Source organism: Paramormyrops kingsleyae, chromosome 1, assembly GCF_048594095.1.
Source record: "Paramormyrops kingsleyae isolate MSU_618 chromosome 1, PKINGS_0.4, whole genome shotgun sequence".
NCBI lineage: Eukaryota > Metazoa > Chordata > Actinopteri > Osteoglossiformes > Mormyridae > Paramormyrops > Paramormyrops kingsleyae.
In genome coordinates this window covers 33,848,567-33,866,929 of record NC_132797.1, presented here as the reverse complement: position 1 = coordinate 33,866,929, position 18,363 = coordinate 33,848,567, and the positions used below count along the sequence as shown (strand labels likewise).

Here is an 18,363-nt window from a genome sequence, read left to right as displayed (position 1 = left end):
ACTGGCAGCAATTGACAAGTAACTTACTGTAAAAAAAAAAACACAGTAATTAACTGGCAGCAAATTAAATGTAACTAACTGTAAAAAAAAACACAGTAATTAACTGGCAGCAAATTAAATGTAACTAACTGTAAAAAAAAAAACATTTATATTTTTAATTTGCAGTAACAATCATGTAACTATAAAGTAAAACACGGTTAAGTGCTATGTACTGTATTTTTGGGTTACAGTAGTAGTGTACCAACTGTAAAAAAAAAAAAACACAGTAATTACAAAATATTGTTTTTTGTTAATGTAATATTGTATTAACTGTAAAATAAGAAATAGTATTTAATGTATTACTGTATTTTTTTCAATGCCCATTTAGTGTTACTGCTTTTGGAAATAGTGTTTTAACTGTAAAGTAAAAACAATAATGTATCTTTAAGTTACAGTACCAGAATTCTGATAAATAAAACTTTCTTCATGCCATGCTGATAATTTATGGACTGTTAAATTTAAGAATTTTAGAATAATGACTGCAGAATGACAGCGAATAATACATTTAACAATTTATTTTCAATAGTTGAACAGTAGCCATAGAACAATAGATACTGTAAACATATCCAAGAACACGAGGACTGATTTTTTTCTTTTTTAAATGGTGGCAATAAATCAACACAAGATCATCTCCATCTAGTCATTTTGCCAGTCAAACTCGGTGAAAGCCCTGATGAAGGAAATGACACGTGGGTTCATATATGATATCTTGCGCTTCACAGTTCTTCCAGTTTTTTGGCTTGTCTGGACTTTGGCACTGCACTTGCTGGAGTCAGGATTAATCCTGACAAGCAACCTAACAGAAATGAAAATGTAAGTTAATAATAGAATCACCTGGTCGGTTTGATGAGAACATCAGATTAATGGGAGTTCTCCCAGGGCAGATAAAAAGTTGTAAATAAAGATCAAATTCTTATTTGAAATTATAGGGCAATCCTAGTGTTTAAAGATTAAATTAACCCAAAAACATAACATATGAAAAAATAACCTGCATCTAGCTGGTTGGAGTCTAGATCTTAAAAAGGCCTATTCTTGTATTGCCGTACATCAGAAAAATGTCTATATATATAATATGGATTGTGATCAATACCTCTGAACAAACTCCAGCATTGTGGCTGCTTCAGCCTGATATTCAATATTAAATACATAGAAACTGGCAAACAAGACAGCAAAGGCAGTTGTGAAATCAGGCATGGAAGGTGAGTTTGGGATTACAACACGCCCCTCAATGGACAGCATCCACTTGTTTGCAGACCACACAGTGTTTCCTGCAATAATCAAACAAAACAGCCATTCAATATTGATATAGTTATGTCTGCAGACTTTTGACTTTCCCGGCCAGCCCCAGGAAAATTGGCTCCCCCTTTGAGTCTGGTCCCTCCCAAGGTTTCTTCCTTCTAGGGAGTTTTTCCTTGCCACTGTCTCCTCTGGCTTACTCACTGGGGGCTTTGGGTGGGGAGGCTGTACAGTAAAGCGCTTTGAGACAATGTAATGTTGTGAAAACGCGCTATACAAAAATAAATTTGTTGTTGTTGTTGCAGACCCACTTCAGACCCCTCTTTATGTCCAGTGTGGAACTGAAAAGAGACCCCCTAACATGACTTCAAAATAGTACTTTATTTGGAATGCAGTGTCGCCACAAGAATGACCTGACTGTATTTGCTATGTCAACTTAATTGTATTGATCTTCAATACATTTATTAAATGCTCATCTTACCAAGCAAAATTAGCCTTGGAGCGGTGGGAAGGGAGAACTGGGCCTCAACATCAGCAGGGGTTGAAGTCACCTGTAGGTATTACAATTTAGATTAACAAAAGAAATAGAGAAAAACTCCAAGTAATTAGGCTGTAAGTTATGGTTTTTACTATAGATTTAAGGGCAATAGGATTATTTGCAAGCAAAGTGCATACAACAAGCAATACATGTGAAACATGAATGTTTAGTTACAGCACAGTCACAAATGTGCATATACAAACCTATGTGATTGCACAATAGAGCATGTATTACAGAAAGGATTCCAACCCAATTAAATCGTAAGATTACAATTATTAATTTTGACTATTTTAATTAGCCTCTGCACAGTCAGATAAATCCAAGATGGCACCTATGTGTACCTTCCCAGGGCCACAAGAAGTAACCTTTACGTCAGAAGTTATACAGTACAAATAATGACAAATAAAGACAACATACTTACATCTGCAAGGAGAAAAAGGGCATCCTCTGCCACTTTGAAATGTGCCATCATGACCAGCATCGCTGCAAGACCATCAGTGCCCTCTCTGTCCGTGTTCAAGGCTTCCTGCAAAACAGCTTTAACTTCTTTACTCCACTTCATCAGCTGACATCTGAAGAACTCCAGGAGCCGCTTCCCTTTTTTGTCCAAGTCTTCATTCAGTCTTGATTGCAGTTCAACACCAGTGAGAGTAGTGAAGTGGTAAAGTAAGAACTTCCATGACTGAAGAAAAGGCCACTGCTTAGTTATGTCCAGAATGCTGGAGGGTGGGTCTGCATTTATGTCCTCTCGCTGTTTTATATATGTGATTGTCATTAGCTCCTTTACCCTCCCTCTCTCAGCTGCCCTTAGCCCCTCTTGACTGAATATATCCACCATCTCTTTCCTCTTTTCTTCCAGTGATGTTAATGTTTCCCCCTCTGGGTACTCCTGTGGCTGCCACCTGATACACCCATAGCTGTCAATTCTTGCACATTTGGGAGCTGATGTCTGGTCATCATTACTTGCCTGAGAGCATCTGGGCTTTCTCAGACGGGAGAGTGTATTGCCTCTAGTAATATACTCAATTCTGGTCTTGAGCTGATTGAGTAAGCTAAAGTATCCACATCCAATTGTTTCTCCCTCCTCAGTTTTATCTAAAAAGCTTCCTGGATACTTTTGGATTATAGCTTTTGCTACTGCTGTGCAGTCTTTGCGCGTCGGGTTCAAGCAATGTTCTCTCATGGAATCAACAGTGACTTTTACCATGTGTCTGCGATCTTCTGCCTCTGGTCTTTTGCCAGCATCAATGGCTCTTCTGAGAGTGGGCCTCATTTCCTCCCATGGAACCTGGAACCCACTCAACCAATCACTGTTCTCACATGAAATGATTCTTTGACTGGGATAAGACACAGTGCTAGAGGAAGCAACAGTTTCTTCCTCAGGTGAAGAGGTGACCGATCCAATTCTTGAATCTGCAAACAAATCAATAAAAACACAAAACAAAGAGTAGTTAATACCTTAATAATGAGAAAATATTTTGCCTACATATTGCAATGTTAGTGGAATCGTTATCATTAAGATTTAATCAACTTTTTCAACATATAAATGAAATAGTTAAAAATGCAGCCATACTGAAATTCTTACCCCTTTTGAAGGTATGAAGAAGCTTTCTGCACTGAATGGGTGTGAGCAAATGTCTAACATCTTCCTCTTTAATGAACTGCAGATCATCTGGTCCTTCCACACCTAACTTGGACACCAATTCTCCAACCACTGTTTCAAGTTTCTCTCTATCCAGCTGTGGTAGGGCAGCCTGAATGGCACTCTCAATTGAGTCCATGATTTAGTCTTTTACCTGTAACACACAGAATGGTGCATGGCAATCAAGTGGAGACCAAATTGATTATACACAGGCAATGTGTAGTAATCTACAAGACTGTCCACATTCACACACTCATAATGAACGTCACTAGTGCTTTGAAGACAATGCACACCAAGATCCACAACAGGTACAGACTGATACTGCTGAACAACAAAATGCACACACGACTGATTGACCAGTATGAGCACAATTTTTCCAAATTTGTACCCCATGTCATTCTGGTGAACTACAACAGCCATGCCTCTTTTGTACATTGTCCCTTTAAATATGACAAAGGGTGTTTCAATAGTGTACTCTGGATGAAGGCCTTTGAGACTAATAGCATTCTGAATTCCAGTCTGGTATAGTTGATCATCAAACTTTGTTGCTTCCCCTATTTGAAGCACAGGAGGAAATACACTGCCGGCATGTAAAAATGCTTGCAGCAACTGGTGTCTTTCAGCTAAAGTACGACAAAGATTTTTAAAGTTATGCAGTTTCCTTGCACACTGCTTAAAATAGCTGTGCTTACTTTCGAATCGTAATGTCCAGAGTTGAATAAGGGGACCAAAATGGAGGATGAGCTCTGGGTAGTGGACAAGGTAATGGTGTTTGGGCTGGAGCATTTTTTCTGGGAATAAAGTGCTTCTTAGTTGGAGGTATTCCTCAATAAGAAGCTTAAGATATGCTACTTGGTTGTTATGGATTTTTGGTGCACATATCAGTTCAACAACCTCCCTTAGCTTGAGGCACAACTGCCAAACATCATTTTCAAGAGGAATTTTGATCCTGTCCCCAATCATTACAGGAAGGAGACGCAAGAGGCACCAGTTTTGAGCAGCATGCCCTCCGAGCTTTTCCCCATCTGGTCTTAACTCACATGGCTTGTTGTTCGCATCACTGCCTTTGTATGGGAAGTTTGATATTATCCTGTTCAGCTGACAATAAGTGAAATGTTTCTCAACTGTCACCAAATGCTTAATGACTGCAGCTAGATCAACAGAAACAATCCCCTCAAACAGGTCATGACCCAAACAGGGTGGGAGGCCTGGCTGGCAAACATGATAATACTTCAGCTGATTGAAAATGGAGTCAAACTTTACCCCATAGGTCATTTGCTGCTTTAATGATACCTGTGCCACGCATTTTTTGTAAGACTCCACTGATCTAACAGGGCCTGATTTCGTTGGTGTTTGCTGGAAGGTCTCCCTGTCTATGAGGCAATACCTGCAAAAATATCTGGTTTTACTAAAGTTCTCAGAAAAACCTCCAATGCAGTGTGACCCCAGATTGTCCCCACTTATAGCAATCACAGTACTCCTCACAATGCTCCCATCAGGACAACAAATTCCAGTTTCTTCCATTTCTTTTAAGTCACTAACTGCAGCAGAAAATACCTTTTCTTGGCCAAAAAATTTGAAATCCTGCTCCCTGCACAACAGAACTAGCTGCATTGGATCAGTTGAAGACCTGTTATGTTTTGTGATCTCTGCTAGTGTCAAATACACAGCTAAAATCTTGTGTTTTTTTCGGCCAGATCCTAGAGGGTTAACTACCTCAAATGAGTCTTGATATAGTATTATGGATACTGAGGATGGTGATTCATGTAACAATCTATTGTTTTTGATCATTTTACCATCTTTCATGTCTTCCAGCACATTGTGCGTTGTTGGTGTGTCAGATTTTGCTTGGAGATATTGCTCTCGAACTGACGGATGACTGAGTAAGGCCTTCACTGTATCTTTAATGGACACATACTGGCAAAATCTCTGTTTTCCATTAGCATCAATACCTAGATAAATCGGGATTGGCTCAACATAATTGAATTTACTTTTGAAGTGAGTTTTTCGTGTTTGATCAGTTCTAAATATTCCTTCATTGCACCTTTTCAGGAGATCATTTTTTGAGAGATTATCAATGAGATCCTTGATATCATTTTCAGGGACATTTAACTTTGTTAAGTCTTCATGCAATTTAAACAAGAGATGGGATGTGCTATACAGTAAGTGTGCACCTCCTGGAACTCTCCAATAAGTTTCTGAATCACACTGGATGGCAAAAGCATTTTAGCCTGCATCTGAAGATAAAACAAGGCCAGACTGTTGATAAAATCATTCTCATCTACTTCATTACTTGCATTATTATTTTCATCATCCATCTCTATCCCCAGTTCATCACTTACATCACCACTCACACCATCCAAACCTGTTTGAAACGTTTGGGTCATTTCACTGTTTACTGAGCTTGCTGTGCTGACACTGACAGCAGCAGCGGTGCAGGGAGCTCTTATCTTGTGTTTCCGGCTCACATGAGAGGAGAAGGATGAACATACACGAAAATACTTGGTACAGTTATCATAAGGGCAAGATACTTTCTTCCCATCTTTAATATGCAACTGAAGATGATTGCATAAGGTTGAAATGTGTACTGACACAAAGCTACATCCCTCAGCTGTGCATGCTAAAGCATTTCCTTCCTTGTGTGTTTGTGGCACTGGTTTAACGGTGTGCCTGTGAAATCTATACATGTGCTTTTGAAGTGCACCAACTGTAGTAAATGCAGCAGGGCATTCTGCATGTTCACACTGAAATCTAATGTTTGCCAGATTTCTATGAATTTTAATATGCCATACAAATGCAGAAATTGATGCTGTATTGAACTTACAGACTTTACATGTGTAACTGTAAGACATTTCTCCAACATCTGTTACCTCTTATCTTGTAAGCAGTAGACAGATGGCTAAAACTTTGGCTACTCTTTCGTAAATGCTAAATTGGATTTATTTAAACTAAGTTGGATTTAAAGAAGTAAAAGAATGTCGATTCTAAACATACTTACAGGCAATGTTAAATTTTGTGCTGCTCCACTCCAACTGCGCCGTTCCACTCCTCGAACAGTTCCCCAACAGTCGTTAGGGTTTCAAAATGGCGCGGCTGTAAAAACGTCTCCAGCGCGCCACACCTTTCTCGAGATGTCAGACTGTAAACTCCCGTAAATTAACGCCGTGCAAAGCTGTGAATCTGTTTTACCTATGGCATAATTAGTTTTATGCAATCTCCATTCAATTCCGCCCAAAAGATGCATCGATTTCTAATAATGGCGTTGCAGTTACTGAACAACTCTGGCGCCCAAACTAAGCAGTCCTATACGCAAGATGGCGCTCCTAAACTTCCGGGTTAAGTAGAGCGTTAACTATCTGCGGCCGAAATTCGAGAAAAATAGATTGGGTCTCTCTTCATAAATATTGCAGACATTTACTTTTTCCCTATATTGATCAGCGACTACTACGCATACGCACAGAAATGAGACCGCATTAATCGCGTGAGACCGCGATATCAGATCAAAAGATTCAAAAGGCGTTTTGTTTTAGATTATTTAGAAAGAGTTTGCTCACATGCTGCTCACAAGACTGAAAAATAAAGTACAGGGGAACGTAAGAAAACGTTCATTCCTTTAGTGAATGAGTGGGACTACAGGATCAAATAAATTTAGCACATTATTTGACATATATGCATATACATTGGAAAGCATTTAAGCCATGACTCAACATGTGAAGTTTAAAAAAGTTTTAAAATGTATAATTTCAACACATACACAAAAAGAATAGTTCTGTTGCTCAATCGCAAATTTTAAAGGGTGTAAAAAAGTTTTTTTTTTAAATGACTTCAGAGTAGCATGTTTATTACAGTACATTTATATAGTACAGTACATAATTAGTTCTACATTAGTTCAACAGTACATTGTTGGTTACAGTATTTTTTATGCAATGTAAGATGTACAATGTTGCTGCAAAGTGGTTGCTTGATTTTCTACAGTACAGAGTTGGATATTGTGATTTCTTTTACAGTACAATGGTTGTTAGAGTGATTTTCTACAGTGCATTTTTGGGTACTGTGATTTTCAACGGAACATTGGAATTTTTACTGTAGGTTTGGTTTTTACTGAGATTTTCTACAATACACATTTGTTTCCTGTGATTTTCTACAGTAGCGATTTGATTAACGTGTTTTTTACAATACATCCTTGTTTGCTGTAAATTTTGAAAGAATAGACAGTATTCTACTGTTAATGGGTAAACAGTAATTTACTGTGCACAAACACAGTAAATTACTGTGGATTTCACAGGTATTTTTAACAGTGCAACAAAGTCACACCAAAGCGCCTTACGTTGGTATGTTGTGATACATTGCAACATCATTAAGACAGAATAATACAAAAACAGTGAATATCTTTTTTATTCAAATCTTTATTATGCGTCACCACATAGGTCATTTTCTTTGTTCTGCCTTCCTTTGCTTTTACCTATTTATACTTTCCAGGAGTTATGTATTAATGACGTAATTTTAATAACCCGTTAAAGAACACTATGCGTAAAAGCGTGTTATTTTCGCGACTATAATCCACATCTCGACCGTTTTAATGATTACCGTGAGACTTTGAATACATTGCTGTTTGTGGGAATTGTGGGTAATGGAAAGGGCCATTTGTATTATGCTTTACATGGAATTTACTAATAGACCATGCAGGTAACGTGGCAGGTTCTGCACTAAGTAATTTGTTTGGCCGATAGCTGTCACCTGTGAACCAGACCGGCTTTGATGCGGCATGTGCTGTCATGGCAGCCTGTAGCGCGGTACCTGTATACCGGTTAACTTAACTTTGTTCCTGTCTTAGCAGCGCTTGCCAGCCCTTAAAATATTCTTAAAAGACGTCCTGGTTCCAGTAGAGTGAATCTCAACACTGCACTTTCATGTGACTCAAAGAAAAGCTGGCGTCTGTCCCATGCAGGCTGCATTGTGACCCGTGAGGTACATCATGATTTATCTCTGTTTCTGACACTTAGGCCTATCTTACGCTCGTACAACAGAGAAACTGTGTCACAAGAAATGAGAAAATGTGCTCCATCTAAATAAGAAATTCATTAAGCGGCAAATCATTAAGAATTTTATTTTTATAGTAAAAAAACGAATTATTGTTTGATTTTTTTGTTTATATTCGAGACACTTTTGCGAAACTTGAAGTGGTTATTGTAAAAACATCACTTTGGTTGAACTGGTTTTTCTTTGGTAAATAACAGTAAAATATCGCGTAAAGCTTGTTTATATGGTTCCACAATGACCCGTACCATCGACTGGATTTTAGGGATAACTGCTTATCGCTATAGAATTTATGCAAAGCTGTCTAATTGTTTCATATTTACTCAAAACAGAGTGACAGTTAATAAACCTAACCGGAAAGTATTATGTAAATAAGAGAAGAAGCGCTTAGAGCAGAAGCCGCAAACTCGGACTGCGTTTGAATCAACCAAGTATGTTCATTTTTAATAAACGAAGTTCTAAAAAAATACATTAAACCTAAATAATTTTAAAAACGGCAGTCTTTACTGTGCTAAATTTAAAAAAGGTTAACTCTGACAAAATAAGATCGAATGTGTATTAATTTGAAAAACTTTGACTACATGTATGTAGGCTATATATACACGTGCACATACATATACATTTTGACCTACCACGTGTGTGTGTGTGTGTGTTTAATATGTATGTATATTGGATTAGTATAGGCCTATATGATAAAATGGTCACACTACTAATTCTGTTTATGAAATGACATTTCGTCATTTTTGTAAATGTTCTATTAATTTCTACATTTATTTTTTAAATATGGAAGTCAATGTAAATAATAAGTTTTCATGGAATGATTTCGGAAACGGTATACCTATACCATCCTATAGGATGAACGTAACAAATCAGCGATCTTATCACTAACCCGACACGGTTGAAAATATGGGGTTAGGTTACAGAAAACAGTATAGCGAACACACACACACACAAAAATTAATAATTACAAGCTTAAATTCAATCCATACTTACATTAATTTTGAAAATGCTTTGAAAATTAACCATTTTGAAAGCATTGTGAAATGATTTTTGCGCATTTATACGCTTACGTACGCGTATGTATATATACGTGTGAAATATATGTGCAATATAAGATAAGATAATTTTTAAAATCTTATCTTCATTGCTCTGCAAATAAAGCCAAAAAAATAATTGTGTTTAAAATATAATGTAGCAATAATTTTTTCTAATTATTAATAATTTTACGTTAGTCACACACGCATAACCCGCGTGCAGAATTATAAGGCGAGTGTGTATTTTGCTTCTATCTGCTCTTCCAATTTAATAATTTCAGTCCAGATTAATTTCTAATTAATAATGGACTGTTTAAAAATAGAGCATGACCAGTATTTTAACTGAGTACTTCATGTTTGGAGTATTATTAAGGAATTTATTATTACTATTAAAATGAGCCAAAATAAGAACCTTACAGAGAGTGGGAAAAAAAGAAAATAAAGTGCACATGTCTGTCAGAGGGATGCAAAACAATCTAAACCGCCAAACTTTTAAAACATGATCACCATACAATCGAGTGTTTCATGGCCAACAGCCAAAGATGGAAGAAGCATGGAGAGAGAAGATACAAATTAACTGCCTAAGATATCTGTCAAATTAAAGGGGAGACTTCCAGAAACTCATCAGAATCAAACGCCACCATTTCTCAAAACTGCAATCTGAACAGAATCTCCAGAAGTATCAAGTGCAGAGTGCTGCATGACACTGATAAGGTCACAAAGGCTGAAACACAACCTCAGCTCAGTAAGGCACACAAGCTAAAACCCCAAGAATGGGCACGGACACGTCTCCAGACTGAGCAGAAGGATGGGCCAGTGGATGGACACCTTCAAGCACCAACAAGGTGGTAGAGGAGTAAGGATGCAGTCTGCAATTATCAGTGATGAACTTGTCAGAGTTTTACAACTTGCAGATGGTGTAAAAATTAACTACATGTTCTCCTGTCAACTTATAGAAGACGCCTTCTTCAAACACTGGTACAAAAAAGTCAGGATCTTTCAAAATTGTATGATATTCATGCAAGACAATGCCCCTTACTATGCATCAAAGTATTCCATAGACTGGCCAAGAAAGATGAAAGGTGACTGAATTATGAACTGTCCCCCTTCATCGCCTGACAATAACCCCCATTGGGAACTACTGGGCATACTAAAGCAAGAGATTTACCAAGGCGGCAAACAGCACACATCTAGGACGCAGTCCTAGCTGCCTCAGATAATATAGGATGTGATCAAATCAAAAACTTGATTGGTTCAATTGACAAGAGGCTCATAGTGGTAATTGAGTAGAGGAGTGGCTATACAGGATATTAAACCAGGTACGGTGGACTGCATAGAATGGTCATCAGTTCATCATTCCTTATACAGACTGAATAACTAAGATTGTTTTTCGTTATTCTTTCTGATGATGGTGAAGAGAACGAAAGTCACTTTAAAAGTTTCTTATTGCGTAATAATTGTGCACACTGAAAAATGTTTTTCTTTTATTTTTGTTTGTGACAAACTAATGTAACATCTTCTTTCTAAATATATTTACTTGGACCTAAAGATAACTTCTGAATTTACTTTTATAAGTATGCCCAACTTTTGCTAAAAATTATTTCCAGGAATAGGACTTGCCTAATAATTCTGCACACAATTTATATGAACATACACTGTCAGAAAAAGTACCAGTTTGTACCTTTGAGGGTCTGCCAGTTGTACTTTAGCTGTAGGATGTACCTTGTAAGGTACAGACTCTGAGGAACATTTTTGTACCATTGGGGATATATTAATGCTTGTACCTTGGGGAACAAAACTGTACCAGGGCTGGACCATTTTTTCTGACAGTAGAGTATTCGTGGGAATGTCAAATGTTATACATCTTGTTATCCGCTCTGAAAAGAGGCATATGATTTATACGAAAAGTAGGAATTATTGACATAATAAAAATGGAGGACACATTTAATATGGAAAATCACCCACAAATCTATGTTGACTATATAAATAAGCATTTTTGTCTATGGTGTACTTCTTTCAATTTACAATCCAGATGTCAAACATTTGGGGGTTTACATAAAACTATGTTCATGAGACTTTGCCTGTGCCAAGTGTGATTCCATAATCTGGTTTGGTGCGTTAGTTTAGGCTACTTACAGTCAGTTTTATATACATGTTCCAGACTGGCCTTTCATTTACAGAAGAAGGTATTCTTGTTTTGTAACTCTTAACAATGCTGGTTATATGATTACGTTCATTTTAGCTGAGTGGCCAGAACAATAACTGGAATTTCTGGCGGAGTGCGGTTTTTGTCCTTTTCCTAATCATGAGATGCAAGCATCATCAAAAATAAATCACACTAGGAGAAAGGGGAAAAAAGAAAGCTACTAATTCGATATTGGCATGTCCGTGGCTGTTACGCAAGACATAACGATGCATTTGATTTAAATGGGAACAAAACTAAAATTTAAGATTGATGAGCAAGAATGTAATCAGGCTAAACTGGCGTTTTTTCTGTACACAACAGAGAGCAGCATTTCTGTGGACAGTAGGCAAGAGAAGGGCAGTACCATCAGGTGAGATGTTCAGGAGATTAACCTGAGGACTGACGCGGAGAGGTCCACCCTCTTCCTTGAAAGTAACCTGCCGGCGCTCGGCGGCGCTTATTACGCTGCCGGTTGTTTGGGGGCGCGGCTGAGACCCGCAAACACCTGCAAACTCAAAGCAAAGCGCACTGGCAGAATGGCCATTCGTGTTTTTAGTAGTATGAAATTTGACGGATTTCGTGCTTAGATTAAATATAAATACTTTCAGTCCTCCGTTCTCTGACGAATAATAAGACCATTGAACACGGACATGCATTTATGAAGTTTTTCGGTTGATAGTTTACTGTTTTTTTCCTCACCAGTTCCGTCATGTCAAAATCGTCAGAACAGTTTGAAGACTCAGATTGTGTCTGTTCATTGGGGATGAAATTAACCTGGGATATCAACGACCCTCGGCTGCCTCAGGTATGCTGCCTACCGACACTTTTTGCGAGCTGTCTGTTTGCCACGGTTAATTGTCGTGGAAGACTTAGTTCATCCAACTCATGTAAATTATTCATATGTCTTATTAAAATGTTTACGCGCTAAACATATTTGCTTCGCCTACAGCGTTACTGAGAAATGTAACTGGCATAAAGTATGCGATCACATGGGCATTATTCGCTCGTTGTCAAAAACTGTGTAGTAAAGGTTACAGTATCCTAGATAATTAACTGGGGAAAACGGTTGGATCCTTTTTCATACAATTCTGCTTTACTCAATGCTTACCTTTTCTCCCTAATTACATTAAATCACAAGTATGGCCGCTGTTTGTAATCATTAATGTATTTGCACCCATTTTCCCTCCAGGACATCAAGCAGTATGACACTTTCCAGGAATGGACGGAAGGCTACGTCCGCTATATCTACAGCGGCGAAGACAAGAACGCGCAGCGGCACCTGAGCGGTTGGGCCATGCGCAACACCAACAACCACAACTGCCAGATCCTCAAGAAGTCCTGCCTTGGGGTGGTGGCCTGCAGCCGGAGCTGCACGCTGCCGGACGGCACCAAGCTACAGCTCCGGCCCGCTATCTGCGACAAGGCTCGGCAGAAACAGCAAAGTAAGATCTATCACTCGCTATGCCTTTGTGCCCCAGATCGATTTTATTTGCTTTACTAGGATACTTAGACATCTTATTACAGGCTTGTATATCCAATGGATTGGTTTATAATTGATAATTATAGGCTTTACGATAACTTTAGCCAATAAAATAATGCAGCAATATGCAATAGAATACCGAATCAGTAATTTATACAGCAATTATAATCTAGACATACGCTTAACATGGTAAATGGTGAACAGTCGACATAAAATATAGGCATATAAAATTAGTTTGAAGATGAACTGATTACGCCTCAAAGCTCGCGATTTTCTCATGAGGGCGCAAGCCTTCCCGATATTGAGATAAGGATATTAAGCGCGGGGGACACTTCCAGTGAATCTTAGCTGATTTAATGGGAACTGGCTAAATCAAACAATTTCCACCGCAACATACTCGGAGAGAATTGCGCAATCGTCGGTCACACAAAACACAGTTTCCAGTACAAGGACAAGTCAGTCACTAACATGTGATACAGCGCAGAGCTGGACTCGTAAAATTGTTCATGACCCCTCCAACCCCAAACATTCATGTAATTTTATTGAAAATAGGCTTATGTTTGTGTGGTAGGCCTGTACTGACAAATGTCCGGGGCCGATTTTTATTTCCAGTCCATAACTGACTCCCTATGCTTTTACACAAGTGACATCGGCGTGACACTCCACCCCGCGTCTACCGTCCACGAGCGACTGCATCGTGTTACATACATACACATCATTTATCACTCAGTGTCGCACACACAGGCCAATTAGCGCCAGCGCAATGACATCTGACTCTCACAATAATGGACAACCAACAAAACACAAAAAAAGAAATTTACTTCGCCCCGAGTCGTTTCGATTAGCTGAACCGCGCCACTACAGGACAAATCCAAGCAATAGAAGAGCGGAGATAAACTGAAAAGCTAAGTAAAACGACAATAATAATAAAAAGTAGCTACGCTGCTTTGACCCTGAATTACACATTTCGGATTCGGTTAACTAATAAAACTTAGGCCAGCTGAACTAACTATTTGCATCCACGGTCATTCAGTAATTCGTCATGTCAAAACATCATACAGCTACTTATAAAAAGAAAGAAAGAGGCCAATATTCACTCAAATTTGCAAGAATAAAACATTTTGTACGATAAATATAAACACGTATCCCTCCATAATTAAGTTATTTCAAAGCAGCTTATCACCCTGGAACAATAAATTCAACTACAGTTCTTTCCTTAATAAAGAGCGCGAAAGGCCTTTTAAAGATGTATTGGTTCGTTATAATTAACTAATTAATTACAGCCTGCTCCTGAGTGGCTCGCAATTTTCAATGTTTCTCAGTTTCAAAATGCTAATAGTCTACGCCAGGGGTGGGCAATTTTATCCTCAAAGGGCCAGTGTATATGCAGGATTTTGGGATAACCTTTAGTTCAGCTGCCCAGGTGTGAGGACTCTTCAGCCAATCAGTCCTCTAATTAGTAATCTGATTAGGGAGTTGCAGCGAAAACCCGCATACACAGCGGCCCTTTGCGGATAAGATTTGCCACCCCTGGTCTACACGATAAAATGAATTTCGTTTTCCTGACGTTCTCTACCGCTCAAAAATTGGAAGCACATCAATATGTATCGTGGGCGTACGTGTAAAATTAACTTTGTTCAGATAAGTGCCAAACAGTACATTGTAAGAAAAACTTTTTGACAAACGAATGATATCCAGTATTTCACACTTTAGGAGCAGTGAATGCAGTATAATACTGTTTTTTATATTTTAAACATTGCACGTGTAATATTGGTGATACACAGCAGGCTGTGCCAAAGACGGGTTGCTCTAATTAATCGGCATTCCCTATTTGATTAAGGTGTTCGGATAAAGCGGTGCTGCTAAGCACTATATACGCGTTATGCAAAATACACAGTGATATTTATTATAGTCTACTTCAGTTTTAACCTCTACAATTTTCGTATTCAGCCGATTAGATTTTACTTTGAATACCCATTTTCCTCACAAGCTTAAACTCCGTCTAGTAGCCTATTTATTGTTGCGTGATCATGATGCAGTGTAATGCTTACGTGCGTGCTTCTCGGAGACCACTCAGCAAAATAAATTCAAGAAATGAAAGAAGATGAGTGCAGTAGCTAATAAATATCAATAAACACATATCAGAAAATAACAACACTGCAGACAAACTAATTCTTAGCATATCATATTTAAGGAAATGAGAATTAATGCAATACTGTATGTGAGGGTAGTTAGGCCTGTAACCTCCTGAGACCCGACCTATTCGTTTATGTCCATTGTAGTGGACATTGTATTTTTGCATTTATTTTTTCACTGATGTTGGGAAACGTATTTATTCTTTTTGTGCACTAAAGAGGACATGCTGTGAAATTAAAATAAGAATAAATTTGAAAAAATCTAAATTGTAAGATGTCTTATTTCCTCCAAAGACAAATAACCTACAATTGAGGGACACTTTTCTCCTTGGGTCTCAGGAGGATATGGCAAATTTCTTGCTGCATCTAAGGCAATGAGTTCATTCCTGCAAACGTTTTCTATCTGGCACCAAGCTGCAAACGCCAGTACATTTAAATTATGGCTGAAACTCCTGATTTATTATTAACCAAAGGAAATTGCTCTTATGTAAATATAAGAAAGCCGAAAAAAAAGTGTTCTGTAAAACTAAAACACTCATTAAAAATATATTCAGTGTTAAAACACATGTAAAATTTGGATTGTAAATATTATGGACATTCCAACCACAGCAAAGATGAAGCATAACTTTACTTCTAAAATGAGCTACTCTGGATTACAATACAAGTGATATCATTTCAAATCACCTGGGCTTGATCAGTGATGATGCCTTTTATCATTATATACTCTTTTGTAAAGTTGATCTATTGCCCTCTGCATTTTCCAGAGAAGCTTTGTCCCAACTGCAACTCTTCTCTGGAGCTGATACCTTGTCGTGGTCACAGTGGATATCCAGTGACCAATTTTTGGAGAGTTGATGGAAAGTCCATATTTTTTCAGGTCTGTCAGTCTGTCTCTGTCTGTCTGTCTGTCTGTCTGTCTATCTATCTATCATGTGTGCCTGTTTCATTATCTTTGTGTTTAAATATCTATGTATGTTAAAGGAAATAATACTCTCTGTTCTAAATGAAACATGCATGAGAAGCATGTATAACATGAATTAAAAAGGTGGTATTTTCATGCCGATGCAGGCTAAAGGAGTTCATGACCACCTGAGACCTGAGACAAAGTCAGAGACAGAGGCCAGGAGGAGTGCAGTGAAGAAACGCATCTCCTCACCGCATTTCCCTCAGAAGCGACGACTAATAGAGCCAGAAGTAAGAGCCTACCCTGAACCTAACTCTAACTCGCTAACCCTACCCCTGAACCTAACCCTAACCCTAACCCTGAACACTGTCTCACTTCTTTAACAGAGCGGGAGGTACCATGACCCAGGTGGACCTTTCCCCGGCCTGCACCACCTGTCCTGCATGGATGGCCCAGACCGCTTCAGCATCATCACCGAGTCTAATTTCCCCATCCAGCCACAGCACTACTCCTTCCAGAACCCTGAACCCTATAAGTTTCCCTTTGACTCTCCTGGTGCCGCCGGTGATGCGGCTTCACTGCAGAAGGCTGCCAACCCACGACTGTATGTCCCACGACCGCCATGTGGCTACGACTTCACTGTGCCCGGGTACCTGGGCCCGGGCCCCTACACAGCGCTTTACAAGGACCGTGGCAGCCCGCCACCCGAGGTGGACCCCAGTAAGACCTGCATGAGTCTGGGTGGGCCGCAGCTCAGCACCAGCCCTCTGGGGATCCACGAGCGTGGCTATGATGCTTCCGGAAAGCACCGTGGCTGGAAGCAGGTCGTTGGCAAGGGGGGCTACAGTGACCGGCCCGACTATGGGCAGATTGGCACCAACTCCAACCAGCACTACTACAACAGCGAATACCCGTGCAGGTACGCGGGACCCACAGCTGCCAGCCCCACCGGCCTCCAGACCATAATCACCACCACCACCAAGGTGTCCTACCAGCCGTGCAAACCGGCCGTGGTGAAGTACGGCGACAGCCTCTATGATGTCAAGGGCTTGCCCAGCTGCAACTCTTTGCTGGAGGGCAATTCGTCCAGCTCCTACCCTGATCTGAAGCTTCCGGAAGATTCTGGGGTCATCAAATCAGCTTTGACGTATCAGCAGGAGTCAATCCCCCCCAAACCCGAGAAAGGGGAAAGTCTGGAGAGTTACCGCTACGGGAGTTACACCTCCAGCGGCTATCCGGAGCGCGTGTCGCATCCCTTCAGATACGAGGGGGGTGACTTCTGACTTTCTCATTTGGTCATGGGCTGTGTTTGCAGCCACCCATTTCCATTTCACAATCATCTGCCTTTTGGAGAAATACTGTGTTATTTATACATTTCAACCATAAACGTCTCTGCGCTGTAATTTTACCACACGCATCATATTTTCATTTAAAATGAATATGTAAATGGATTTTATCATTTTAAATTAAAACTTGGTCATTACAATCTCATCTTTTTATTGTGCTTGTGAATAATGTTCTGAATTACAGCACTGCAGCAAAAATGTGTTTTGTTTTTATAAAGAAATGGCATTCAGTGATGATGAAACCAGCTGATTTTCAGTACAAGTGTGTGTCTGACATTGATATCATTGGACAGAATAAATGTCATTTATTTTAATAAATAATATTATAAAACAGCATAACTTAAAGCCTTTTGAATTTTCTAACAGTATCATATTCTCAGAAAGAATCTCTATAAGAAGCAAATTGACTAATCTAACCCGACAAAGTGTGCTGTGGACTGGGTAAGAGGTGACAGGCATCTCACTGATTAATGACATCAACTAAGTCTTTGGACTGTGGCAGGGAACCACTCAGAACTGAGGAGAGCCCAACAAAAAACCAGCAAGCTGAAGTTGTATTGACGCAGAGGTGGGATTCAAACGTGCGGCTGTGGTCCTACTTTAGTTTACATGACACTAATCAGATTCATGTCTGATACATTCCTCTTTAATTTGACTAGTTAAACCTTATTTTTAAACATTGACTTTTTAATCTCATCACTGCGTAAACATTGTTAGTTGCCCCGACAGGTAAAGTGAGTGCTTTTCTCCAGAAACATACCAGTAGAATGAGTCTTTGATGGTATCT

The 18,363-nt window shown here is 39.1% G+C and overlaps 1 protein-coding gene and 1 long non-coding RNA gene across 2 annotated transcripts; one reads left to right on the top strand and one right to left on the bottom strand.

Moving 5' to 3' along the window:
• Positions 1 to 551: 551 nt before the first annotated feature.
• LOC111848837 (uncharacterized) lies at positions 552 to 6,911 on the bottom strand. The gene is made up of 6 exons (XR_011982958.1): positions 6,454 to 6,911; positions 3,399 to 3,609; positions 2,235 to 3,226; positions 1,757 to 1,826; positions 1,130 to 1,307; positions 552 to 835 (listed from the first exon to the last, which is right to left on the bottom strand). It is a non-coding gene; the product is annotated as an uncharacterized lncRNA (long non-coding RNA).
• A 5,027-nt stretch (positions 6,912 to 11,938) lies between these two features.
• Positions 11,939 to 17,915, top strand: gcm2 (glial cells missing transcription factor 2). The gene is made up of 6 exons (XM_023805757.2): positions 11,939 to 12,081; positions 12,414 to 12,516; positions 12,901 to 13,153; positions 16,091 to 16,203; positions 16,395 to 16,520; positions 16,617 to 17,915. Exons 1-6 carry the CDS (start codon positions 11,954 to 11,956, stop codon positions 17,511 to 17,513), a joined length of 1,620 nt encoding a protein of 539 aa, XP_023661525.1. The 5' UTR covers positions 11,939 to 11,953; the 3' UTR covers positions 17,514 to 17,915.
• The last annotated feature ends 448 nt before the right edge of the window (positions 17,916 to 18,363 follow it).